The sequence below is a fragment of the Eupeodes corollae genome, chromosome 2, assembly GCF_945859685.1.
Source record: "Eupeodes corollae chromosome 2, idEupCoro1.1, whole genome shotgun sequence".
In the NCBI taxonomy this organism is placed as follows: Eukaryota; Metazoa; Arthropoda; class Insecta; order Diptera; family Syrphidae; genus Eupeodes; species Eupeodes corollae.
The window spans coordinates 25,497,993-25,520,617 of record NC_079148.1 but is presented as its reverse complement, the minus strand read 5'-3'; the positions used below and the strand labels follow the sequence as shown (position 1 = coordinate 25,520,617).

The 22,625-nt window shown below is 34.0% G+C and overlaps 2 protein-coding genes across 3 annotated transcripts in view; both read left to right on the top strand.

The window, feature by feature from the left end:
- Positions 1-22,625, top strand: part of LOC129947535 (Ca(2+)/calmodulin-responsive adenylate cyclase) — a 188,252-nt gene that overhangs the window by 121,722 nt on the left and 43,905 nt on the right. For both annotated transcript variants that reach the window (XM_056058129.1, XM_056058128.1), the window contains exons 2-3: positions 18,336-18,621; positions 18,821-19,000. In XM_056058129.1, the coding sequence (XP_055914104.1) occupies positions 18,421-18,621; positions 18,821-19,000 (381 nt within the window). In that variant the 5' untranslated portion in view covers positions 18,336-18,420. The remainder of the gene's footprint in view (positions 1-18,335; positions 18,622-18,820; positions 19,001-22,625) is intronic.
- LOC129944804 (putative uncharacterized protein DDB_G0274435) lies at positions 5,485-18,342 on the top strand. Its single transcript, XM_056054467.1, has 2 exons — positions 5,485-6,071; positions 18,336-18,342. Exons 1-2 carry the CDS (start codon positions 5,485-5,487, stop codon positions 18,340-18,342), a joined length of 594 nt encoding a protein of 197 aa, XP_055910442.1.

Here is a 22,625-nt window from a genome sequence, read left to right as displayed (position 1 = left end):
CATGTAGTTTGCGATTGAAAGAATTTTAGTTTTGTTTTATTTCTTAACAATCGTATTTCAAAACCTGCGAAGTTAAATAACAAAATCAACAGCCGCTAGTTTTGTTGTTCTAATGCATTTTTTGAAAAAAACATTTAAACAATGTTTGAAACAGAAAAACAATTCCAATGATCATAAATTAAAAGTACTGCAAAATATTTCAAAAGTGCCAATGTGGTATGTGTAATGCATTTTTGTTTTGTTTTTGGAAAATAACAAACTTTAAGTGGATTAGTAATTTTTTAATGAAGCATTAAATTATATTTTATGAGCAATAAATTTAATCGAATTATCATTTTATCCTTGATGTATAGAAACTGGTATTTTTTTTTAATTTAATGAACGATTAAGTGGTGATTGTTGAGATAAATTGAAAAGTAATAAGTACAAAGTCTCTTTAGCAAAAAGTCGCAGAGGTTTACTTGGCTTGATGGATTGAAGTCAATTTTAGTAACACCGAAATGAAGTTTAACAATAAATAAAAACTATGTACGAATACATACGAGTACATAAAGTAAAACAAAATTAAATCAATGAAATGTGTCCGAAATTTAAAGCGAGATTTTTAAATCTTACAATTCGATCAGTAAAGGTTTGAAAACTAAAACAAACAAAAAATTGACCAATGGCAGGTAAAAGCCTGTGAAACAATTATTCAGTACTAAGAGAGAAACAAATGTTTTAAATTTATACTATTTTGACTATTGTTCAAGGTTCCTTTGACAAATTTTTTTTTATATTTTGCGCGCACTAAAGGGGTTATGAATACCCTTATAATGATTAAACACAGTTCGAGCAATTACAAAAGGAGGATAGGATTAGAAAGCAGAAACCGATGCCCATTTGTTTTGGATGTCTGCACATTGTAATGAGTGGGAAATATTGAGCCTTGTAAAGCATTCCAAATTCGTCCGAAATTGGGCTCAAGGGTTAACAGATGGGCATTCCTAGCAGTACGGGTATTACGGTTGAATTGTTTAAGGGAAGGAATGCAAATGGCTTTTTCGATAGAACAGTATTTATAAAAATAACGATACAACAATGACAGGCATGCGACCTTGTGACGGTGTTCAAGAGAAGCAAATATCTCGGTAACAGAACGATCTCCAATCATTTTTAGAGCTCTTTTTTTAATTCTATTCAGAAGACTCAAGTACGTTATTGGATCACCAGCCCAAATATGAGAGTTATACTCAAGTTTGGACTATACTAATATTATTATAAGGCTGCAAAGTTTGTTTGTTTGTGTGTTTGAAGGCATTTAACTCAAGAATCACTTGTTCGATTTGAAAAATTCTTTCAGTTTTAGATAGTCCCCTTTATTGAAGAAAGGTAAAGGCTATATTATATCAAGCTAAGACTAGTACTTCCAGATCATAAAAAAAAATTGTTTCATAATCGGGAATTTTTTCTCTCTTGAGAGCTTTCACTGCATGCTCCGCGGACACGTTTAAAGTTTTGGAAAAATACATGACAGAATTGTTTCTCTTTAATAAAAAACAACATATGTATTATGTATCTTTTAAATTTTACTCACGACAATCTTTTTAATGTTAACCAATTTTGTCCTAAAACAAAGGATGCGAGTAATGCCAAGGAGCGCAGATTGTAGTCAATGTAAAATATGGCATTAATAATGGAAAATAAACAGCCAAATGGTCGTGGATTGCACCATCTTATCCTTTTTATTAAATCATTCTTGTATTGAAATAGTCCCAAATTCGTTCATACAGCTTATTAATCTAACCTGCTTATTAATTAAGCATCTGAGGTGAAAGAAACGAAGTTGCTCCTGATGGCCCACCTTATGAAAAATAAGGTGAAACATCGTTTGTGGAATGCCTAACTCCAAATATTGAAAATGAATCACCAAACCTGGGTTTTCATCAACACCATGGTCTATATAAGCAATAGTCGTGTTTTTTTGGTCCAAATATTATGGTACGGTGAGAAATTGCCAAAAACACGATCCGCAGTAGTCCAGTCTTTATATTTGAAATATTGAATAATTCATCAAACAATTTGAAAAAAATATTGAAATTCACACCAGGGGTGAAATAGGGCAAGCTGATTCTTAATAGTTGACTATCAAAATCAAAAAACTACGTCTGAATAAGGTGGTAGTGGATTTCAGAGTTTTAACCCAACAGTTTGACATAAAATAAAAACCTCAAGATGGAGGTTTGTTCGTAGACTACTACATTAACATGTGGTGTTGAAGCGAGCTTTAAATACCTGAATCAAGTTGAAATGAGCTTCATTCGCCTCGATTCCGATCGGGGATCAGAGTCGAGTCAAAATTTGTAAAGAAAAACCTGTGTGGAGGAGTTGGTTTTACAGATAATGCGTTATGTTTGTTTACACAAAATATAGATTTTTTTTAATCAAATTAAAATAAAATTGCACATAGAGTATAGGTAGCATATTCTTATATGGCGCTGAACTATTCAGTTCTTGATTGTTTAACACGTATTAAACTATGTATCTCACTTGCCCTTCATAAGAAACATCGAAACACCATTTGTATTTTAGAAAGTGCTGTCAAACTTAATCAGTTTTAAATATTCTTGTGTTGTGGAAACACCAAAAAGATTTATTTAATCTAAACTGAAATGAACCTTTGGTGGAAACATAGCAAAACTTAATTTTTTTTTCTATTGCTTTCTCTTGTAAAATAAGCCCAGTTAGTCTTTTTTTTAAACAAAACTAAATAACATCAACATCAAAACTAAATAACATAACAGATTTTTCCCATACATAATTTCAAATGCACACTTACTCAACGAACACAGCCATCAAGATACAAATGCAATATCAATCATACCAACATTTAAGAACAAAATCACATAGGATTCATTCGAGAGTCGTATAAATGTCAAAAACCCAACCGTAGTAAGATTCTACTTTAACTTTTATCGGTAGTATCCATGCTGCGAATATTGTTTTTGTCATTCGTGCAAATCCTACTTCCTATTGATCGATTTTCCAACGAAACACGGGTAATTTCTGAATTGGTTTTAAACTGAAAACATAAATGTCTGTATTTTAACAATTTCAATGAGTTGTTGCAGCGTCAATTCTTTCTATTTTAGTAATGACGTAGTTTTTACTTGTCACATGTTGCAGGATGACAGCTTCAAAAGTGACAGCTGCTTCAAATAACAGTTGATTAAAAAAGTAACCTATTATTAGAAAAATTTTCACAGATACGGTACTCAATACATCAATTGTCAGAATTAAATCATATTGAGCTTTAATCTAGAAACGTCATAAGGGTTGTGACATTCGTGGAGGCGACAATTTCAAATTTTAAGCTAATTGTGGGTCTTCTTTGATAAACCACAAGCTTAGTCTATTGATGCAATGATTATTAGAAACTAATTAGGTTTTTGAATATGTTACACTTGTTTATAAAATCACATAATTTTCTCGTATACGTAATTCAATCTCCTTAAATTGATCTCTGAAATAATCGAATACTTTGAATTGTATAAATTAACGAAATACAATTAATTTGTTCTTTTGAAGGTTTTCCCATATAAAATGAAAATTAAAAGCGTTTCCTATTCTATATATAAATACATTGTACATACAAACATGTATGTTTCTTTAAGAATCTGTTTGAAAGTAATAAGAATAGAATTGCAAATTCAAATCTTAATTAACTATAGAAATGGTAAAATATGTACACACAGTATTATGTTTTGTATAAAATGAACAATGTGCGTTAGATTTTATATGAGTTTTTGGATACATACATATGTAGATGATTTGTGCTATAAATTGTTCATCTAGATGACATCAACACTGAGATGGATGAAGAATGATGATGATGCTGACAGAAATGAATTAAGTTAAAATTTTAAGGAATAAAGCAACAAATTATTCACTCTAGCTTGAGAAATAAAATTTGTATAGCAAACATTTTTATTAAAAAAGGAAAATATAAATATGTGAATACATCAAACCCATACATTGTAGACAAAAGACAATAAAAATACAAAATTGTTTATTGTTTTTAATTTTTAAAGATTTATATTTTTGTCTTACTTTATTTGCTCGTCTTTTTTTTTATTTTTATGTTTTTATTTTCTTTATTTGTCTGTTTTATTTTTCACATCCATCAGCTGTTTAATCATGCAAATTATTTGAATGCTTCATTAATATCAATAAATGATTTTTTTGATTTTTTCTAACATGTGTATTTCGGGAATGAATATAGAATATTTACATACATTATGTAGGTACATTAATTTAAATAAAAAAACATGACGAATTGTTAAAATTGACATAAAGTCACGCACTTGAATTAAAGCAATTAAAAAGCTTGAGTAAATACAAAACACAAGTTAAAATATTTAGAAGCTATTTTATTAATTGCTTGAGGTCACTTAAAAGGTTGAATATTTTTGACAGCACTCTGATCGATGCATGACGAAAGAATATCCTTCATGAATGACTTTTTGCAAGACTTTTTCTTTTTTGAATTCAAATAGCAGATACAATTAGCGAAACAACATTGACCAATTTATCAATGAAGTTATTTATTTCGTTATTAAAACTTTTAATATTGTTTTTCGATGTTTTCTATGTTTTTATTTGCTACCTCAGAAAGCTTGACTTTAACTTAACAAAATATTCCTCCCTTAAATAGGTAAGAAAAAGAAATATTTATTGATTTCAAATAAACTTTTCAGCAGACACAAAATATATGCGAGAATTGACAAACTTTTCTATGCTTTTATCTTAGCTGCTTCACAATAAACTCCAAACTAAAATAAGGCTGGAACTTTTCATATTCAATTAACTATTGCCAAGGTACAGTTAATGATTCGTGAACTATTTCTACCAATTTGGATGTTTTCCATGTTTAATGTTTTTTTTTTATTATTAACTATTCTGCGTAGTACCCGTGGCATGATGGTTAGTGCGTTGGACTCAGTCGTTATTTGACTTCCAACCAGTGAAGAAGTGATTAATTTTATTTTATTTTCAAGTAAAACAAGTTCAAAAAGTGTGTTAGTCAATCTAAAGTTGGCAAATTGCCACAACTTTTTTAAACACATCGGTAGCTCAGTGGAGGTGGCGTCCGAACACAATACCAAGGGTCGTGGGTTCGAATCCCGGGCGGAGCGCACCAAAAATATAGAAGCTTTTTTTCACAATCGGGAAATCGTAGATTTTATTGATTGGGAAAAAAAGCAAATGGAGAAGGAGCGGAAAGCAGGGGTATCGAAAGATACCTCTGCCAATTCATCAGGTGATGCCAATGTGGTGCCATCAGCGGTACACAAATTCACCGCAACATCATCAGGCCACCAGTCTGATAGTCAATTAAACACAACAAATGTTAAGAGAAAGCTCAAGCCTAACCTTGTGGAAAGGAACAATGCTGCTAAGCGCGGAGCGATGCGACAAGGCGTGCAGCAAAAAAAACAACAAGAGATGACGTCACAAAGCGAGTCGTCAGACGGTGACATCGACTACGTCTCCGAAGGTGGAGAGGGGCACTATAGGTCGCCTACAAATAAAAATAGGTTCTCAACCCTAGCGCCGCCAGAGCAGCCTAAGGAAAGGGAGATGGAGGTGACTGAAGCCCCCAACGACAACGAAGCCGATGAAGTGGAGTTGGCACAAGTGCTGCAGGCAAAAAAGCAGCAAATAGATGCCTACGAGGACCAGCTAAAAAAGCTGAAGGAGGAGATGGAGCCCCTTCTCAGTGCACTGAAAGCCAAAATCGAAGCGCGCCGACAAAAAGAGGCAGCTGAGAAGGAGGAAAAAGCAACACAACGGCTGCAACAACAACAACAGCAGCAACAGGCGAAACAAAAGAAGCCAGAAACAAAGCAACAAAAACAACAACCACAGCAGCAACAACAAAAGCCCGCTACCAAAATCACTGGGGCGGAGCAAAAAATGAAGGCTTTACCAGCAGGGACAGGCCCAATGCCTGAGGGCCCATCCACCTCGAGTAAGGCCAAGCAGCAGCAACAACAAGAGCTACAAGCAAGGCAGCAGCAGCAGCAGAAACAGCAACAGAAGCAGCAGCAACAGCAGCAGCAACACCAGAAACAACCACAGGCTGGAAAAGAAAAAATACCACCTATTAGGACCCATAAGGTTGACATACAGGACATTAAACAGGTATGTAAGTCGGCCACTAAGGGCAAATTTTTAATTAAAATTCTTAACGAAAAAGAAAAGAATTATTCGGTCCAGTGCTTCTCACTGGCCGAATACAAGCTAGTGAAAGAATTGTTAAAAGAGGCCACAGCTGAGTTCTTCAGTTACACGCCAAAATGTGAAAAGTTTAAGACAGTCCTTCTGAAGGGCATAAGTTCCTGCACGGAACCGGAGGAGCTCTTAGCTGAGCTCCGCCAAAAAGCCAGTGACGATCTCGATTTTATCGGGGTCAAGCCTTTCACTACGGTGAAGTCAAGACGAGGGGGTTATAGGCTGCCAATGTTCCTCGTAACATTATCGCCCCAAAGCAGTTTGAATAGTGTCGAGAGAATCGTATCTCTCGACAATCAAGCTGTACGCTGGGAGACATTAAAAAGGCACGACGACATTCTACAATGTACGAAGTGCCAGAGGTTTGGCCATGCCAATGCCAACTGCAATATGCAGTTGCGTTGTGTGAGGTGCGGAGAAACCCACAAAGAAGGAGAGTGCAAGCTGGGGAATGAGCGGGTTGAGGATTTGACCCTGCTCAAGTGTGTCCTTTGTGGAAACCAAGGGCACCCCGCTAACTATAGGGGTTGCCCTAAGGTCCAACAAATGAAACAGAAACAGGCCAGCCAAAAAGCCGAAAAAAGTCGAACAGTTAGTCGACAGGCTCCAACACAAAAATTCGTAGATCCCAAATTTTCCTACGCCCAAATGGTGTCAGGGAATGGGAACACGAGACAGACTCCACCAACGGTTGCCCCAAAGGCCCCTGTGCCTAAGGCACCAGAGGTGCAGCCTGACATTGTAGCCTTGTTGTTGAGCATTCAAGGTCAACTAACAGGACTGCAAAGTCAGATAAAGGAGCAAGGCAAAAGGGTAGATCATCTCTACTCTTTGTTGCCTGGCCTGGCGCAATTTAGATCATAATGGGCGCGCTGCCGGAGACGCGCCTTAAAGTCCTAGCTGTGAATGTAAATTCACTGATTAGGATTGAACGAAGAGCCAATATGTTCCAATTGTTGACAGACTACAGTCCCGATGTGTTTATGGCTAGCGAAACTAAGCTAAACCACAAACACAAATTGACTCATAAAAATTACAATATCGTAAGAAGAGACCGGCCCGACTCCACTCAAGGGGGCGGTGTCGCTCTCTTTATACGAAAAGGCATTAATTATAAAGTCATATACAACAATGAATTGCGAAAGCTCAAGACGCTAGAAGTTTGCGTTGTATGCATCTCTCTCACTCAAGGGAAGCGGATGTATATGATTGCGGCTTATGCGGCTGGAGCTCCGCAGGTTACTTACTTTGCTTCAGAGCTCGAGATTCTTTTTAGGGAACTGAAACTGAGCTTGGAAGAAAACTATTTCATCTTGGCCGGTGATTTGAACGCAAAACATGAAGATTGGGGAAATCAACATAGTAATCCCAGAGGTAATCATCTTTTTAATTTGATGAATCTTTACAGCGTTGAATATGGCGTCGACCTGCTGGCTACCGAAAAGCCATCGTATCCAAGAAGCGGCTCCTTTCTGGATCTTTTGCTGTACGACACTAGACTGACAGTAACAGACAAAGTGGGTAATCACCCTCGAAACTGCTTACAGACAGTCGAGTACGACAGTGATCACTGCGGACTGGCGGCTGTAATGCAGATTCCGAACGAACGCGTGGAGTTGGAGGAATACGTTGCAACGCACTCTTACAATTACAGTAAGATGCGTTGGCCTCGTTTCACCAACGCCTTAGCGAGAGAACTTCGTTCGAGTGACATAGCCCCACCAAACAACAGAAACATGACAAATACAGAAATTGACCAACATTTACAACAGATGGACGAAACAATAAAACGAACGATGGAACGGACAATCCCAAAGTACAGAGAACGGGACCAAATGGACGCTTACAGAAACGCGACAATCGACGCACTGCGAAAGCACAAGAGTGGCTTACTGACAAGACTCAAAAACTTGTACAGACGACTTACAGACCCACACGACTTGGAGGTTAGGACACTGAAGTCGTCAATAAAAAATGTCAATCTGTTGATTAAGGAGAACTACAGGCTATCAATTAACAAGTACTGGGACCGCAAGATCCGGTCAGTTAATTCGAGCGACCCTAGTATGTTCCCTAAAATCAACAAGATATTCAGAAAAAAGAACGACAATGACCTTCCGAGTCTGAAACTCCAAAGAACCGAAGAAAACAGAGACGTACTCATGACAGCGCAAATAGATCCAGAAGAAGCCATCTTTGACGATGACTTTTATATAATTGAAGATCCGAAGGAAAAAGTGGAGGCGGTGGGAGCTGCTTTCCAGCAAGTGTACAAGGTGAATGTTAGCATTCGCCCCAACCACGACCTGGAAAACAGAGCCCTACTTAATCACTTTTACCTTCGAAATGATATGACACAATGGCGATCTGAGAACCGCGGTTTCATGCGGTTCAATGACGATTCCTTGGCAAATGCCATAATCGCCGAGCAAACGGGACCAAGTCCCTTGTTAGTGACGAAGGTTGAGCTTCAGCTCATCTTCAATTCAATAAAAAACAAAAAGTCAGCAGGTGTCGATGGTGTATCCAACGTTGTACTAAGACATTTACCGATGGAAGCAATTGACATATACACCACGCTCTTCAATAATGCACTGAATAATGCATATTATCCAGCGCATTGGAAGACCGCTGTGGTTCATCCTCTCCCGAAAAAGGGAAAGGACAACTCCAACCCGTCAAATCTTCGGTCGATAAGTCTTCTTCCGAGCATCAGCAAAGTTTTCGAAAAGATCATTAATAGGGCTCTGACTAAGTGGGCTGCGGACAACAAAATAATTCCGGATAAACAGTTCGGGTTCAAGGCGGGTCATGACACAATTCATGCTGCGTCTAAACTCGTTTCTGATATCCAATGGAATAAATCAAAACAACAATGCACAGGTGCTGTTCTGGTTGATTTGGAAAAGGCCTTTGACACCGTATGGTTGGAGGGTCTTTACCTAAAACTGAGCAGGCTTGGAATAAACAAGCCATTGTTGTATATACTTTATGATATGCTTAACGGTAGAAAGTTTGTTGTCAAGAGTGGCAATGTAACTTCTACCACAACATTCTCAATTAAAAATGGTCTTCAACAGGGAGCGGTGAATTCGCCGATTCTCTTCAGCATTTACACCAGCGATCTGATAGGTAGTCTTACAAAGGCAATTGCGTACGCCGACGATCTAATTGCGTACAGAACGGCCCGAAAGGTTGAGGTTATTAGAATTCTCTTGCAGCGTGATTTCGACAAGATTCAGCGATATTGCGACGACTGGAAACTGAAAATAAATGTCCAGAAGTCAGAGACAATTCTGTTCCGGACTCCGTTGGCTGGGGCCACGAGGGATACGTGTAAGAATTGGCGCAAGATGGTCATAGTTGATCTTCACGGGCAGCCATTAGCGAGCAAAAGTGTAGTGAAGTACCTCGGTATCTGGTTAGATCAGTATTTATATTTCGACAGACATATAAATGCTGCTCTGAACAGGGCCAGAGGAGCCTTCGCTCTGACGAAACGGCTGTTTTTTAGCAGTCGGCTTGACCCCAGAGTGAAGGTAATTTGCTACATGGCCCTCATACGGCCAATGATCGTGTATGGTTGTCCTGTGTGGTTCAACGTTGCCCCTTCCCAGATGGAGAAGTTTCGGGTGTTCGAGCGGCAGTGTTTACGACGCTGTACCGGCTTATATCGAACAGCCGAGTCTTCTTATGTGCATTACTATTCCAACGAGGTCCTATACAACGGGGCTCGAATCAACAGAATTGACAATTTCGTGATAAAACTCGTTCGAGGTCACATTGCAAGAGCTATGTCTTCGACCAACAATTTAATTTACGGGGCGTTCTATCCGAACGACGAGTATTTTGAAAGTGCACGCTTGAGCGGGTTCATTCCACCAGAGGCATTCCTCTTTTTAGACAAATGCGGTCTGATACAGGATAGATTGGCAGTTCCGTTAATCTACCACGTCAGACGAAGAACCGTGGATAGGCGACTCCTGTACAATCGGGACGTCATGGCACAAGGTGGAGCAGAGCTCCTTCGGTTCAGTAGGGCTGTGTCCGAACGGGACCGAACTGATAGGGTGAAGCAGGAGAACCAGTTTTGGTGGCTTCAATCGGCACTTGATAGTGGGTAGTCGGGATGGGGTTTTAAGCCTTGGCCGGCTTACATACTTGTTTAATAGTATTAGGGTTTAGTTTTAAGTAGAATAGGCATGGTGGCACGAAAAGAAATAGAAAAAAAAATACAAAAAATACAAAAAATACAAAAAAAAAAAAAAAAAAAAAAATTAAAAAAGAACATTAAAAAAAAAAAAAAAAAAACATGGATTAAAAAAAAAAAAAAAAAAAATAAAAAAAATAGACAACAAAATATGAAAAACAAAAATGTTAGATAGTTAGATTTGCTGCTGTGGTTGTTCTAGTTTTAAGTAGTTTATAGGTAGAATAGGTAGTTTAAGTTAGTTTTTAAGTTTTATTTAAGGACCTTATTTTAAGTAGTTTGTAAGTAAAAATAAATAAAAAAAGGTTATTGATATTAGTTTTTTCAAAATTTTCTAATAAAAACAAAACAAATAAAATTTAAATTGAAGTAAAATAGATCTTAAGGCCGAAAGGCATTAGTCATTAGTGTTATAGTTTAGCTTAGAGTGTCCGTATGGGACCATTAAGTTAGTTGTAAGTTATGGATAATTAGGCTAGTTTTATGAATTTTTGTCTAGCTTTAAGATAGGTTTAAGATGGAATAAATAAAAATGAATTTAAAAAAAAAAAAAAAAAAAGTGCGTTGGACTGTCATGCAAGGGGTTTTGGGTTCAATCCCTGCCTGTGCCACCTTAATTTAAAAAAATTAATTTTCGCGGGTACTGCCTCTTGCGAGGAATTGACAAATCCTTCAAGAGTAATTCTTGTCATGAAAAAGTGCTTTCTCAAACTAGCCGTTCGGATTCGGCATAAAATTGTAGGTCCCCTCCATTCCTGACAACATTACTCGCACACAGGAATGGTTGAGAGTTGTAAGTCACTAGGCCCTGGTTCACAACGGACTGTTGCGCCACCCCATTTGATTTTTGATTCTGCTTATTTTATATCGTAATATTAAATTGATTATTAGTTGTGCCAATTGAAAAATGTAAAAGTGTTTTTAGTTTAAGTTTAGAACGTACTCTCAGGAAATACATAAAACTTCTAATATTAAATTGCTTATTAAGTGATAACTTGCCGTTAAATAAAAATGTCTTATTATAATTTCAAACTTGTCATGCTATATTTTCTATGTTTATTAGTTGCGACACATGGGAACTTTATGTTAAGTTTTGCAATCGTAAACAAATTTCGTATTCGAGATTTTAATTGAATAAGTCGGAAAAACTGATCCCCTATTTAGTCCGTCTGTCTTGGCCTCTATAGCACAAGACATTGGGTCTATTCTATGGATACTTCAAATTTAAAAATTATATTTTTGAGCTGATTCGCGTAAGGCGTTTTTTTTTCATTTTTTAAGACTAAAAATATCAGTAGTATCCATATATGTATGTATAAGTCATAAATAAACCGATAGATTTTAAGGACAAACTTTGTCTCTTCTACATACAATTTAAATGATTTAAATCTTTAGTTTCTGGAAATTATCATTAGTGATGAGTCTTAACTTGACTCTATATAAATTTTTGAGCAAACCTTGAATTTAATACTTTTATAGTTTCGAAAAATTACGTTTTGGACTTAATTTTTGTCCTGATTTCTAATCCAAACTTCAATTTTAACTATTTTGTATTTGCTTAAGTTTTATAAATACCTGTTTTCATTTCAATATTATTTTTATACATACATTGATGGTACATTGATACATTTCAAAAAGTTGATATTCTAATATATCAACTTTTTTAAATTGTTTAGAAAGTTTACTATCAAACCGTGCATAAATGGTTTAGCTTTCCTTTCAGTTTTTTCCAAACCAACAAGTTAAACGCTTAAAAATTGTTCAACTCAGAAGATGTTTTGAATATTATATAATAATAGAGGCTGGGATGCACACTAATAAATCCCGTCTGTCGATTTGTCTTGCTTAAAGGGTTTGTAGTGTTTTGTTAAATAATTTGTCATTTGAATTTTTCTTAGAGATTTCAAAATTACTAGGAATATTGTGCATTTGATGAAATAGTTTCATTTCAGAATCTATTTTTGTAAAGGAGATTTTAGTCAAAAAACAATGTTTACCAATTTTAGTAGCATTTCTTAAAAGTTTTATTTCTTTTATAAACGAATACAAATTCGATTATTGAAATATCAATATCTTCTGTTGTTCACGAGATATCGAGAACCAGACATCAATTTTTACCAAATTTGCGTACTATTTTTTTTCAAACGGGCTGTTGGATTTTTATACAAACAATTACTGAATGTCGAAAACAATACGAACTTTTAGTAATGCTTTTTTGTATTTTTATTTTTTGTTAAAAATCTGTCAATTCGATTTTTCTCAAAATTTTATCGAATGTTGAAAACAATATTTTGTATAAGGTAAAATTAGTTTGATACCAACAATTTTAATTGTTGAAAAGATATTTGAGTCGAAAAAAAACTTTTACGAACTTTTGTTTAGGTTTTTATTTTTTGTAAAAAAAACAGTCAGTTCGATTTTTCTCAAAATGTAACTGAACGTTGACAGCAACAATTAAAAAAATGTAATTAGTTTAAAACCAATGTCTCAAAGTTTTCAAAAGTTATTTGAGTTTTACCAAGTTTGAGTAATGTGTTTTTAGGTTTTTATTTTTTATAAAAAAAAACTGTGAATTCTATTTTTCCCAAAATATTAAAAGGTGTTGAAAACTTTATTCTTCCCAATACAAAATTGTTTTGGAGATAAAATCATTTTTTATTCGTAAAATTTTCGAGATGACAAACATTTTTTTTTCAGTTTTTTTGATTTATAAAAAAAAACAGTTCATTGGATTGTTTCCCAACAATATAATTGTTTGGTAAAATTTAATTCAAGCCTCTAGTATCATTGGTTACTGAGATATTTAGGGTTAACCAAAATGTTCACCTTTTTTTAATCTGCTATGGTAAAAAAAAACTACCCTCGCAATTTTCTTAAGAGCCCTTTCTGTTTTTTCTGCCTTGTTATTTGTACAACAAAATTTATTTAAAGTCGATATTTCTTCTGGTTTTGAGCTATGCTATAACGAAAAAAAAACGTCGCAAACGTACGGACTTACAGACGTACAAATGTAGAAAGAATTATGTATTTTTTTTTTTAATTTAAAAAAGTAATATCTCAAAAACCTGACGTGATACATTAATTTTGAAGTCGGGTGGAGTGCAATTTAATTGCCAACTTTGACATTTCTCGACGTTTTGAAGTTCCTAGAATCTATAAATAAAATATGACTGAAGAGATGTCTGTATATGCTTGAGTACGAACGTTCGTACGTTCTGCAAGTTTTTATCTCAAAAACCAGTAAGGAAGGGGACGTTGCAGAAAGTACTCTCAAAAAATTAACCCAAAATATCTCATGATCTAATAACGCTAGCGATTTAAATTATTTTTTTTATTATGTAGTGTGAAGTGATACAAAAATAATACAATTTAGCAAAAAATCAACTAACAGTTTTTTTATAAATAAAAATAAAAATTGTCACCTCGAATATTTTGCAAGTAGGTATAAAATTATTTTACCTCTTAAATAATTGTTTGCAACTAAGAATACAGTTTTGATATCTGGTTAAATTTTGAAAAAAGGAATCAAATTGAAAAGATTAGAACCTTAAAAAAAACTACTAAAATTTGGTAAAAATTATATTCGATATAATATATGTGAGGTAAAATCTCTAATACGAGTAGGTATGTGTGAAAACACGGCCTAAGATATTATTTATGGAAATTGAGCTCTTTCTACAGTTATTAATGCCCTCTATATTCTGGCAGTATTTACACATGTTTTTGTTTTTCATTGTCAAGTTGTCAGCAGTGCGAACATCGGAGATCATTTGTTTATGTGATTCGGTATTTGTTCTAGATTAGATTGTTCGCCGATACCAAAGGAGCTTAAGAAATCTCTAACTTATATTTTTTAAGAATTAAAGATATTGGCTGATGAACTGATTTCATCTTAAAAAAAATATTGTTTCAACATTCAGAAAAGTTCCATAAAAATCCAACATTCAGTTTTTTTTTCAAAAAAATTGAAATCTACATGAAGTTTTTGACTTTAAAATGATTTTATTTCGAAAAATTAAGGCTGTTTTGCTTTATGTAAGATATTTGAACTTTTTCAAAAAATGCTACTAGTATTGGTTAATTTTCTACAAACATCTCAATAGCAAAAATAGATTTTGAAATAAATTATGTAATTCAATGAATGCAAAATGTTGTCGGAAATTTTAAGTTAATTTATAAAAAAACCACCAGACAACTTTTTAACAAAACCTCTTTGAATTACTGTGTTGACTTGATATTACTTCGGTAAAAACTACTAGAATAAGAAGTATGTATGTATTTCATAGTGCACAGTTTTCTATGTTTTTCAACACTTACATACATATTTCTATGCGTAATTACAAATTTTGCAAAGTAATAATGTATTCAATATGAGAAGATTTCTCAAATTTCCTTCAATAACTATTAAAATTTTAAGAAATTTAAATGAAAAATCTGGTTCAATGAAATGAAAATTTTTATCATGCCAGAAGGGAAAAGACTTCATCATCTATCAAGATTGAAACATTAATTTCATGGAAGATGTCCTCCCTCCTTTTCTTATTTTTAATTAAAAACCACAACCTTTTTCCATTCAACATAAAGTTTCATTAAAACATGTTTTTCAAACTATCAACATCAACCCTATTTCAGGTTATACATTTATGCATTTACAGTACATATGTGTGTATATGTTTTTTAAATTCAGTATAAATGTCACATTTAATTTTGACATGTCACTTCTCATTCAACAACAGATATATTTATTACCTATGTATTTATACATAACTATGTACATCCATATTTTGTGATCGGGATATCCTCAGCTCTTGTTAAAAAAAAGAACATTCATATAAGATCTCATCTCACGTTATTATTTGTTTTTGTTTCACCGGTTTTTCGCATACTTGACACATGTAAACAGACCCCAAGCTAAGTTCAATAACAGCCATCATCGCAGGCATTCAACTTGTCAACAACAAAATACAAAATGAACGTCATAAAAACTGTCATAGCTACAAAGTGCGGGAAGTTTTTCCATTTTTTTTTCTTTCCGTTATAATGTTATCATATTCAACAAGCATTATTTCATCTTAAAAAGCATTGTTATATACATCCATTTTATATTTTATGTACATTATGTACTATAGATACTCCTGTATGCATGCATAATATCTATGGGATGCATGAGATTGGCATAACTGTGAATTTATTTGTACCTTTGTGGTTTTTATAACCATATATACAAATCTTTATACAGGTCTTTCGTTCCCTAGAGGCAGCTTCAATATACATATATATGTGTTACCAATTTATGTTTGCTATATATGAAAGAGCATTAAAACCTCCCTTCAAGTGGGTCTTGTTGTTTTGCTTGATTGAATCAACAAAAATAAAATTAAATCACACTCTGACATTTTTCTATAGTAAAGGTTCGTTTTGTTGAAACAAAAAAGATCTTTGTCAAAAATAAAATCTAGTATTTGTTTCAAACGATGTGATGTTGTCATGAATGTTACTCAGGTGACCATAGTTACGAAAACATAGACATTTTTTCAAATGTAACAACTTAAACTTCCGAAAAAGTAAAAATTCGACTCTAATTAAGTGATTTACACTTGAATCAATGTCAGAGACACCTTTGGCGTTTTAAACAAACGAGTGTTCAAAAACGACTTTTCTCTATAGTCTTTTGTCTTTCTATTCTTAATTTTAGCGGTTTTAAAGTACTTTCATTTTAAATAACTTACTATTTGGATAGCTGGCACTTCTACATCTGTCAACTTTTGAAATTGTGCATTATTAAAATCGATTCACACTTCATTTTTTAAACATTTTTCATGTGGGGGCTCGACCGGGATGTGTAAATGCAAGCACTTTTATTTTTGCATAGTAAAACTTAGATTACATCTCAAATCCCTGGCAAACAACATTTAATCGAAAACACATTGCAATTGTTAATTGTGTGGTTTCTTGAAGACTTGATCGCAAATGATTAAAATGTTGTTTTATTTTTAATATCAAAATTAAACTTTGTATAAGAAAACCCTTTGGTTTAATTGGACCTACAGAACTTGAAACGAGTTCTACTATTTCTTATTGTTGGGAAATCCTTGATCAAATTTTTATTTTGAAAATAAGACAACCCTTTTAACCTTTCAAACGAACAAAACAGACTTATTTTTGTGTTTATATTAAGACACTTGTGAGTTGTGTTTCATTTGGGGGCTCGACCGGGACGCAAATTTGTTGCTGCACCTCAAACCCTTGAAAGCTACATTTATTTTAAATAATTTTTTCAATTGCTAATATTTACTGCGAAAAGTTTCTTTGAAAATGTTAAAATTCAAAGAGCAATACGTCTTGATTTTGTACAGCTTATATACAAAACTCATATTGACCTTACTTTCCCGGGAGCCTCATGTAATTTAAGAAGATTTCATCAATTTCATTACTCAATTTTCTTAAAATTAACACACTGTAGTTATCGATAACTTGAAATAGTACTTAAATAAATCGATTTTGGTCACTAACAGTTTCAACAACAAAACGAACAAAATTAAATATTATAAATTACAACGGAAATGGTCACTCTTATTATGCTCATGCTCTGAATACGCATATTATACACTTCAAGTTGCTGCCTCATAAAGTGCTACAAACACGAAAATTGAGGTTTATTTTTTTGTATGTTCGTTTTGTTTTCCCCAAATGTGCAATCAGATGAACTTGAGTTCACAATTACACAAGTGGCGCCCGGCGCCAGTCGCCATAACACCATATCGCCATATCACACTGATGCCATAGTAACGTAAGTTTCAGCAGCAAAAATCTCTTTTTCCCTTTATATCTTTTTGTCTATGCGATGCTCGATGGTGGTTATGGGCAAATACTAGTTCTTTGTGGCGGCATACTCTAGCATGTGGCATGCTACTTTATGACGACGTGATATTCTGTGTGTTGTGTTGCTTTTTGTGTATAAAAGGTTACCCTTGCATGTATAGATACGTAGATACTTTTCTCCATCGAAATAATACTCGCCGCATTTTGTATCTACGTATCTACATTATACTCTCTTTGCAGATGTAATTGATTAAAACAGATAATAATCACTTAACCTCAATACTTGACAGTTGCAAAGACAAAAGAACTTATCTTATAAGCTAACATGCCCTACATGAGCGGAAATAGAAGTTGGTTGGAATAAAAATGTATATTATTGCATCTTAAGAGTTGATTAAACTTCCTAAGAAATTTAGAAGACAATGAAATGGTTCTTTTTGTTTAATTTTAATTAATTGATTTTTCAGGTTTATGAAAAACAGTGTTACTTTTTGAACTTTTCTTTTTTGTTTGGAATTTACCTTTGGAACAACTTCGACTCTTTAAGATACATTCATACATTTAGGGTACAGAGCTTGCATATAATAAATATAAGTCTTGAATGTCAAAAGGTCAAAAATTCTAGAATAAGATTGTTTTTCTTGAGTGGCCAATATTTTTCAACTTCTTTGCTCTTTCTCCTGCTGAACTTTAAGCAATTTCCTCCTTGAACCTCAAAGTTCGGATAAATGGAAATTTTGCGGAAGTGCATTTTTGTTGCTTCGATGTTTTTTTTTTAGAATTAAGGGTAACCAATAACCCTTAAGTAGTTTTCTCCAAGTAAATTTTTATTTTTCGACAAGCGATGCAATTTTGCTCCACAGAAATCTTAATTTGAATCTTCTATCGAACCTTGAACTCTCTTTAACTATTTGGCCATTTATAATCCATAATAATAATATGAAAAAATTGCATTCTCCTCCGTCCCAACCATAATATCAATTTAATAAATGCATCTTTTCAATTTTTTTCTTCTTATTTTTTTTTACAGATTATAATAATATCAATTCTGGTATCGTTGGCGCCCTCCCATCCGCATCCACTTAGCCCATTCGATTGGGCGGTGCAACTGTGTGATGGATCATGCAGTGAAAGCGACCAGAGGACGACCATGGAACAAGTTGCGCTTCGAAAACGACGAGCTAGAATGTCTGTATCAACGTTACACGCTGAAGCTGCAGCGCTTTTCGGTGCTAGGTGTGGTCGCGTTGGTGGTCGTCCTTTGTGGAGTAATGGCTGCTCTAAGTCTTACCTACAATCACAGTCCAACATTTCATGTAAGTTTTTTTCGACAAGCTATAAAGGAAAGGAAAGGTATACCTTTGCTCCTCTCGTATCTATTGAAGATATTTTTTAAATGCGGAACTGAGTACTTATAGATACAATTTTTGTTTTTTCTTTTCATATTAATCTTCTTTTTATACGTGGAAAAACCTCTGACTGGATGTGATCCTACGTCGTCGTATCTTTATACAGAATGTTTTCAATTCCATTGTGTGCCTCCTGTTTGCAATTATTTTGATATTGTTGCAATGTCGTGTTATCAAGGATCATCATCTGCCATTTCTGTGCTATGGTATTCTTCTATTCACTGCTTGCATATGCTTTGTGTCGATGCCAACGGTGGGAAGCGTATTTCCAGTTGATACGAAAGAGGTAAGGCAATTTTATGTTTTGTTAGTCTCTCACGGTTTTGTTTTGGCATATGGTGTACCATGTTTTATTTGTACACTGAAAATAAGTTTATTGTTATTATTGACAAAGATATAAATTCTGTTTTTGAATTCTTCAACAAACAACAATTATTTCAATTTTAAAAACTAATATTTAGATAAGGTTATAGTTATTTCACGTGATGCCTAATTAATTTTATTGTTGGAGTTGTAAGCTCCCTCTATCTTATTTGAATAGGTGTCAAGAAGCTAAATATTTTTATAACGATGTTTATTGGATTGAAAAAATACAATTTGCCATTAGATATTAACAGAAAGAGTTTTTGGCACAAATGAAACGGATCTGTAACAACAGAACATTTAATATCCAACTGTCAAAATTCCAAAAGATCTGTTCGTTTTCTCTGAATTTCATTGATTTTATTACATAATTAAGTCCAATGTTCAGCTTAAAAAAAAGAAATTGTCAAAGCTTTGAACACTCAAAATGTAAGTACAAACGTCAACATTTTATCTCAAACTGTTACAATTCCAAAAGATCTGTTCCTGTGTTCTGAATTTCGGTGACTTAATTACATAACTTTGTATATGATATTAAAAATATCATAAGATATTATTCAAAATATCATTTAGAGACATTCCAGGGCCAAGTTTACATAAGTTAGTTTTTAAGCTTTCCACTATAAAAAAACGAGGAGGAACCAAAGATAACGCTGTTTTGTAAAGATGATAAATCACGTTTTTTGTTATAGGCTCAACCAGTTACTTTAAGTGTTTGTCCCTGTGACGTATTAATTGCCAAAGCAAAACTAACTTTAATGGGAATTTAAAGCCTTTTAAATTAAATTGTTGAATCTAGAATTATTGGGATTCGAAGAATACATTTTCAGTCTTTCATCGCCGGCGGTTAAGATATTAGAACTTTCAAGGATTCGCAAAAGTTGTGTGACACGAAGTTATGCAGGGTAAACGCTTGCAAAAATTTCAGGGTTACTATAGTGTTTCAGTACAAACTCGTAAATCAATGTTAAACAGGGTGCGGCAGAGCCGACTGACGAGTTTAATGAGATCATTAGCCTGTGATAAGATAAGATTAGGCCTTAATAATTGGTATATTTTGAATTGCACGGTAATGCTGTTTTTAATCGTAATCATGGTCAGGACAGGTGTAAATCGTGGTTTCGTCGTGCGTGCATATTACAAAACTAATCATTCTTTGATCGCTACACAAAGAGCTTTTCGTTTACACTTCCGCTTTCCACGTGCTGAATCTGTTCTTTTTGCAACCATTATCAAATTGTGGATACGAAATTTGGAAAAACTGGAAGTACCCTAAGTAGACTTGTACACAATGCACCCAGAATGGTAAGAACGCCCGAAAATGTGCAGTTGGTTAGAGGGTCAATTGAGCAGTCACCAAGACGCTCAGCTCGGAAAAAGCGGTAGCTTTGGGAATTTCAGACCGTTGTTTGAGGAAAATTCTTCACGAAGATTTATGATTCCATATCTATAAATTAATGCTTGTCCTAGAGTTAAATGCTACTGACTACAACAACTACAAAAATCTCTGTCTGCAAATTCTTCTGCAAATTCCTCCGATATCAACTTTTTTCAGCAGCGATGACGCCCATTTTCATCTTTCTGAAACTGGAAATAAACAAAATTGCAGATACCTACTGGGCTGCGAATGACCCACTGCAGCTCCATGAAAGACCACTCCACTCTCCTAAAGTGACCGTGTGGTGGGCTGTGTCCCAACTTAGGGTGATCGGCCCCTACTTTTTTGAGGACGAGAACAAGACCGCCACTGTCACGTCCACTCGTTATGTGTGATATTGGAAACTTATCTTCAGCAAAGGTTAGAGGAAATGGCTGAATAATATAATTTGGGAAATGTATGTTTTCTGCAAGACGGAACTATAGCATACACACCTCGAATTTCACTTGCTGTCTTACCACAAATGTTCACCGGGCGGTTAGTCTCTCTAAAAGGAGACATAGGCTGGCCAGATTTAAGCATGTGTAATTTTTTCCTTTGGGGCTACCTCAAGGATAAGGTTGTCAGACATCGCCCACATACCGCAGAAGAAATTAAACAACAAATCACGCAGAAATCAAGGCCATACCAGTCGAAATGTGCCGAAAATCATGTGAAAGCTTTAGAGATCGTCTACAACGTCAATGCTGACGGCCACCATCTTAGAGATATAATTTTCAATTTTTTTTTTTTTAAATAGGATTGAATACTGATTTAAATAAAAAAAATATTTTCTCTAAGTTTAACTGTTCGTTATTTATAGCAAATCAAAACTCGTCAGTCGGGTCTGCCGCACCCTCTATATAAGAAACGCCTTATGATAGGCAACGATGACAGGTCGAAAAAGTACCTAGTGATATAATTAGTGTTCTGAAAACAAAGAACATGTTGAATTTTTGTGTTTGAATGAGCTAGAAATGAGGTATTTACCCCGGAACTTAAAACTATCTCCAGCCTCGTAAATACCTCCATACAAAAAATCATGTCATTATATTGCTCCGTAGTGACGTAAAAGACAGCCAAACACACAAACAAACAAACAAACTGACTTTAACATTTATAATATAAGTATATATTAATACCACAATTCGTATAAAAAAAAACATTGAACTTAAATACCTTAGAAATTCTGAGAAAATTAAAACAACAATTATTAAAATGCCCATTGGAAGTTTTTTTTGACATTTCTCAATGTTTCATGGCCCCTTAAATCAACAAAGATTACTCGTTTTTAGAGACCTGTCTGTTGGTACATAACTTTGTACGGAAAAACTCAAGAACTAGCAGATATATCGACTTAAAATAAATTTGGATTCCCAGATAATAATTTCGACACGGACAGAAAAGACTATAACGTGTTTTTTTAATATTTAAAAAAAATTAACATTTAGTTGGTCGTAAATACCTTGTGAACCAATAAAAAGCTGTCGACTTACATTCAATTTTATTTTACAAAATAATTATACAGTAAAACAGAATTGATATGAATAAACAAATAAATTTAACTGGAAGTTTTTTTTTAACAACAAAAAGAAAACAAAGAACAATTTTTCAAGTTCAAATAATTTACGAACAAATTATAAAATTTCCTTTGTAATCATTGCATATTTAGAATGACCTTCTTTAAAATTTAAAAAAAAAATGTACTTTTTACAGAAACTAAAATGCTAAAAAAAACAGAAAACTTGGTTAAAATTGATTTTAGAATCGAGTCATTGACTTCAAACTTAAATCGTCTTATGCCAAATATTTGCTATTAACATTGTGTAAAATTGTTAGAAAAATCCAATTGACAGTTTTTTGAACAATAAAACAAAAACGTTTGCAAAAACTACTATATTGACTGTAAGTTTTGAATATCACGATATAAGACACCTTAAATTTCAGATTTTGATTGGAAGTACAAATTATTTAAATAAAAATGTAGTTAGTAACTAAAAATATCATTTGGAAATATCTACGCCCTCCAATAGTAAGTTATCAGTGTTTTTTGCATTCTAGAATCTTTTTTTATAAGTCTACTCACGTAAAAGGAGAAGTTTTTGGGAAAATAAGATTCAAAATAATTTAG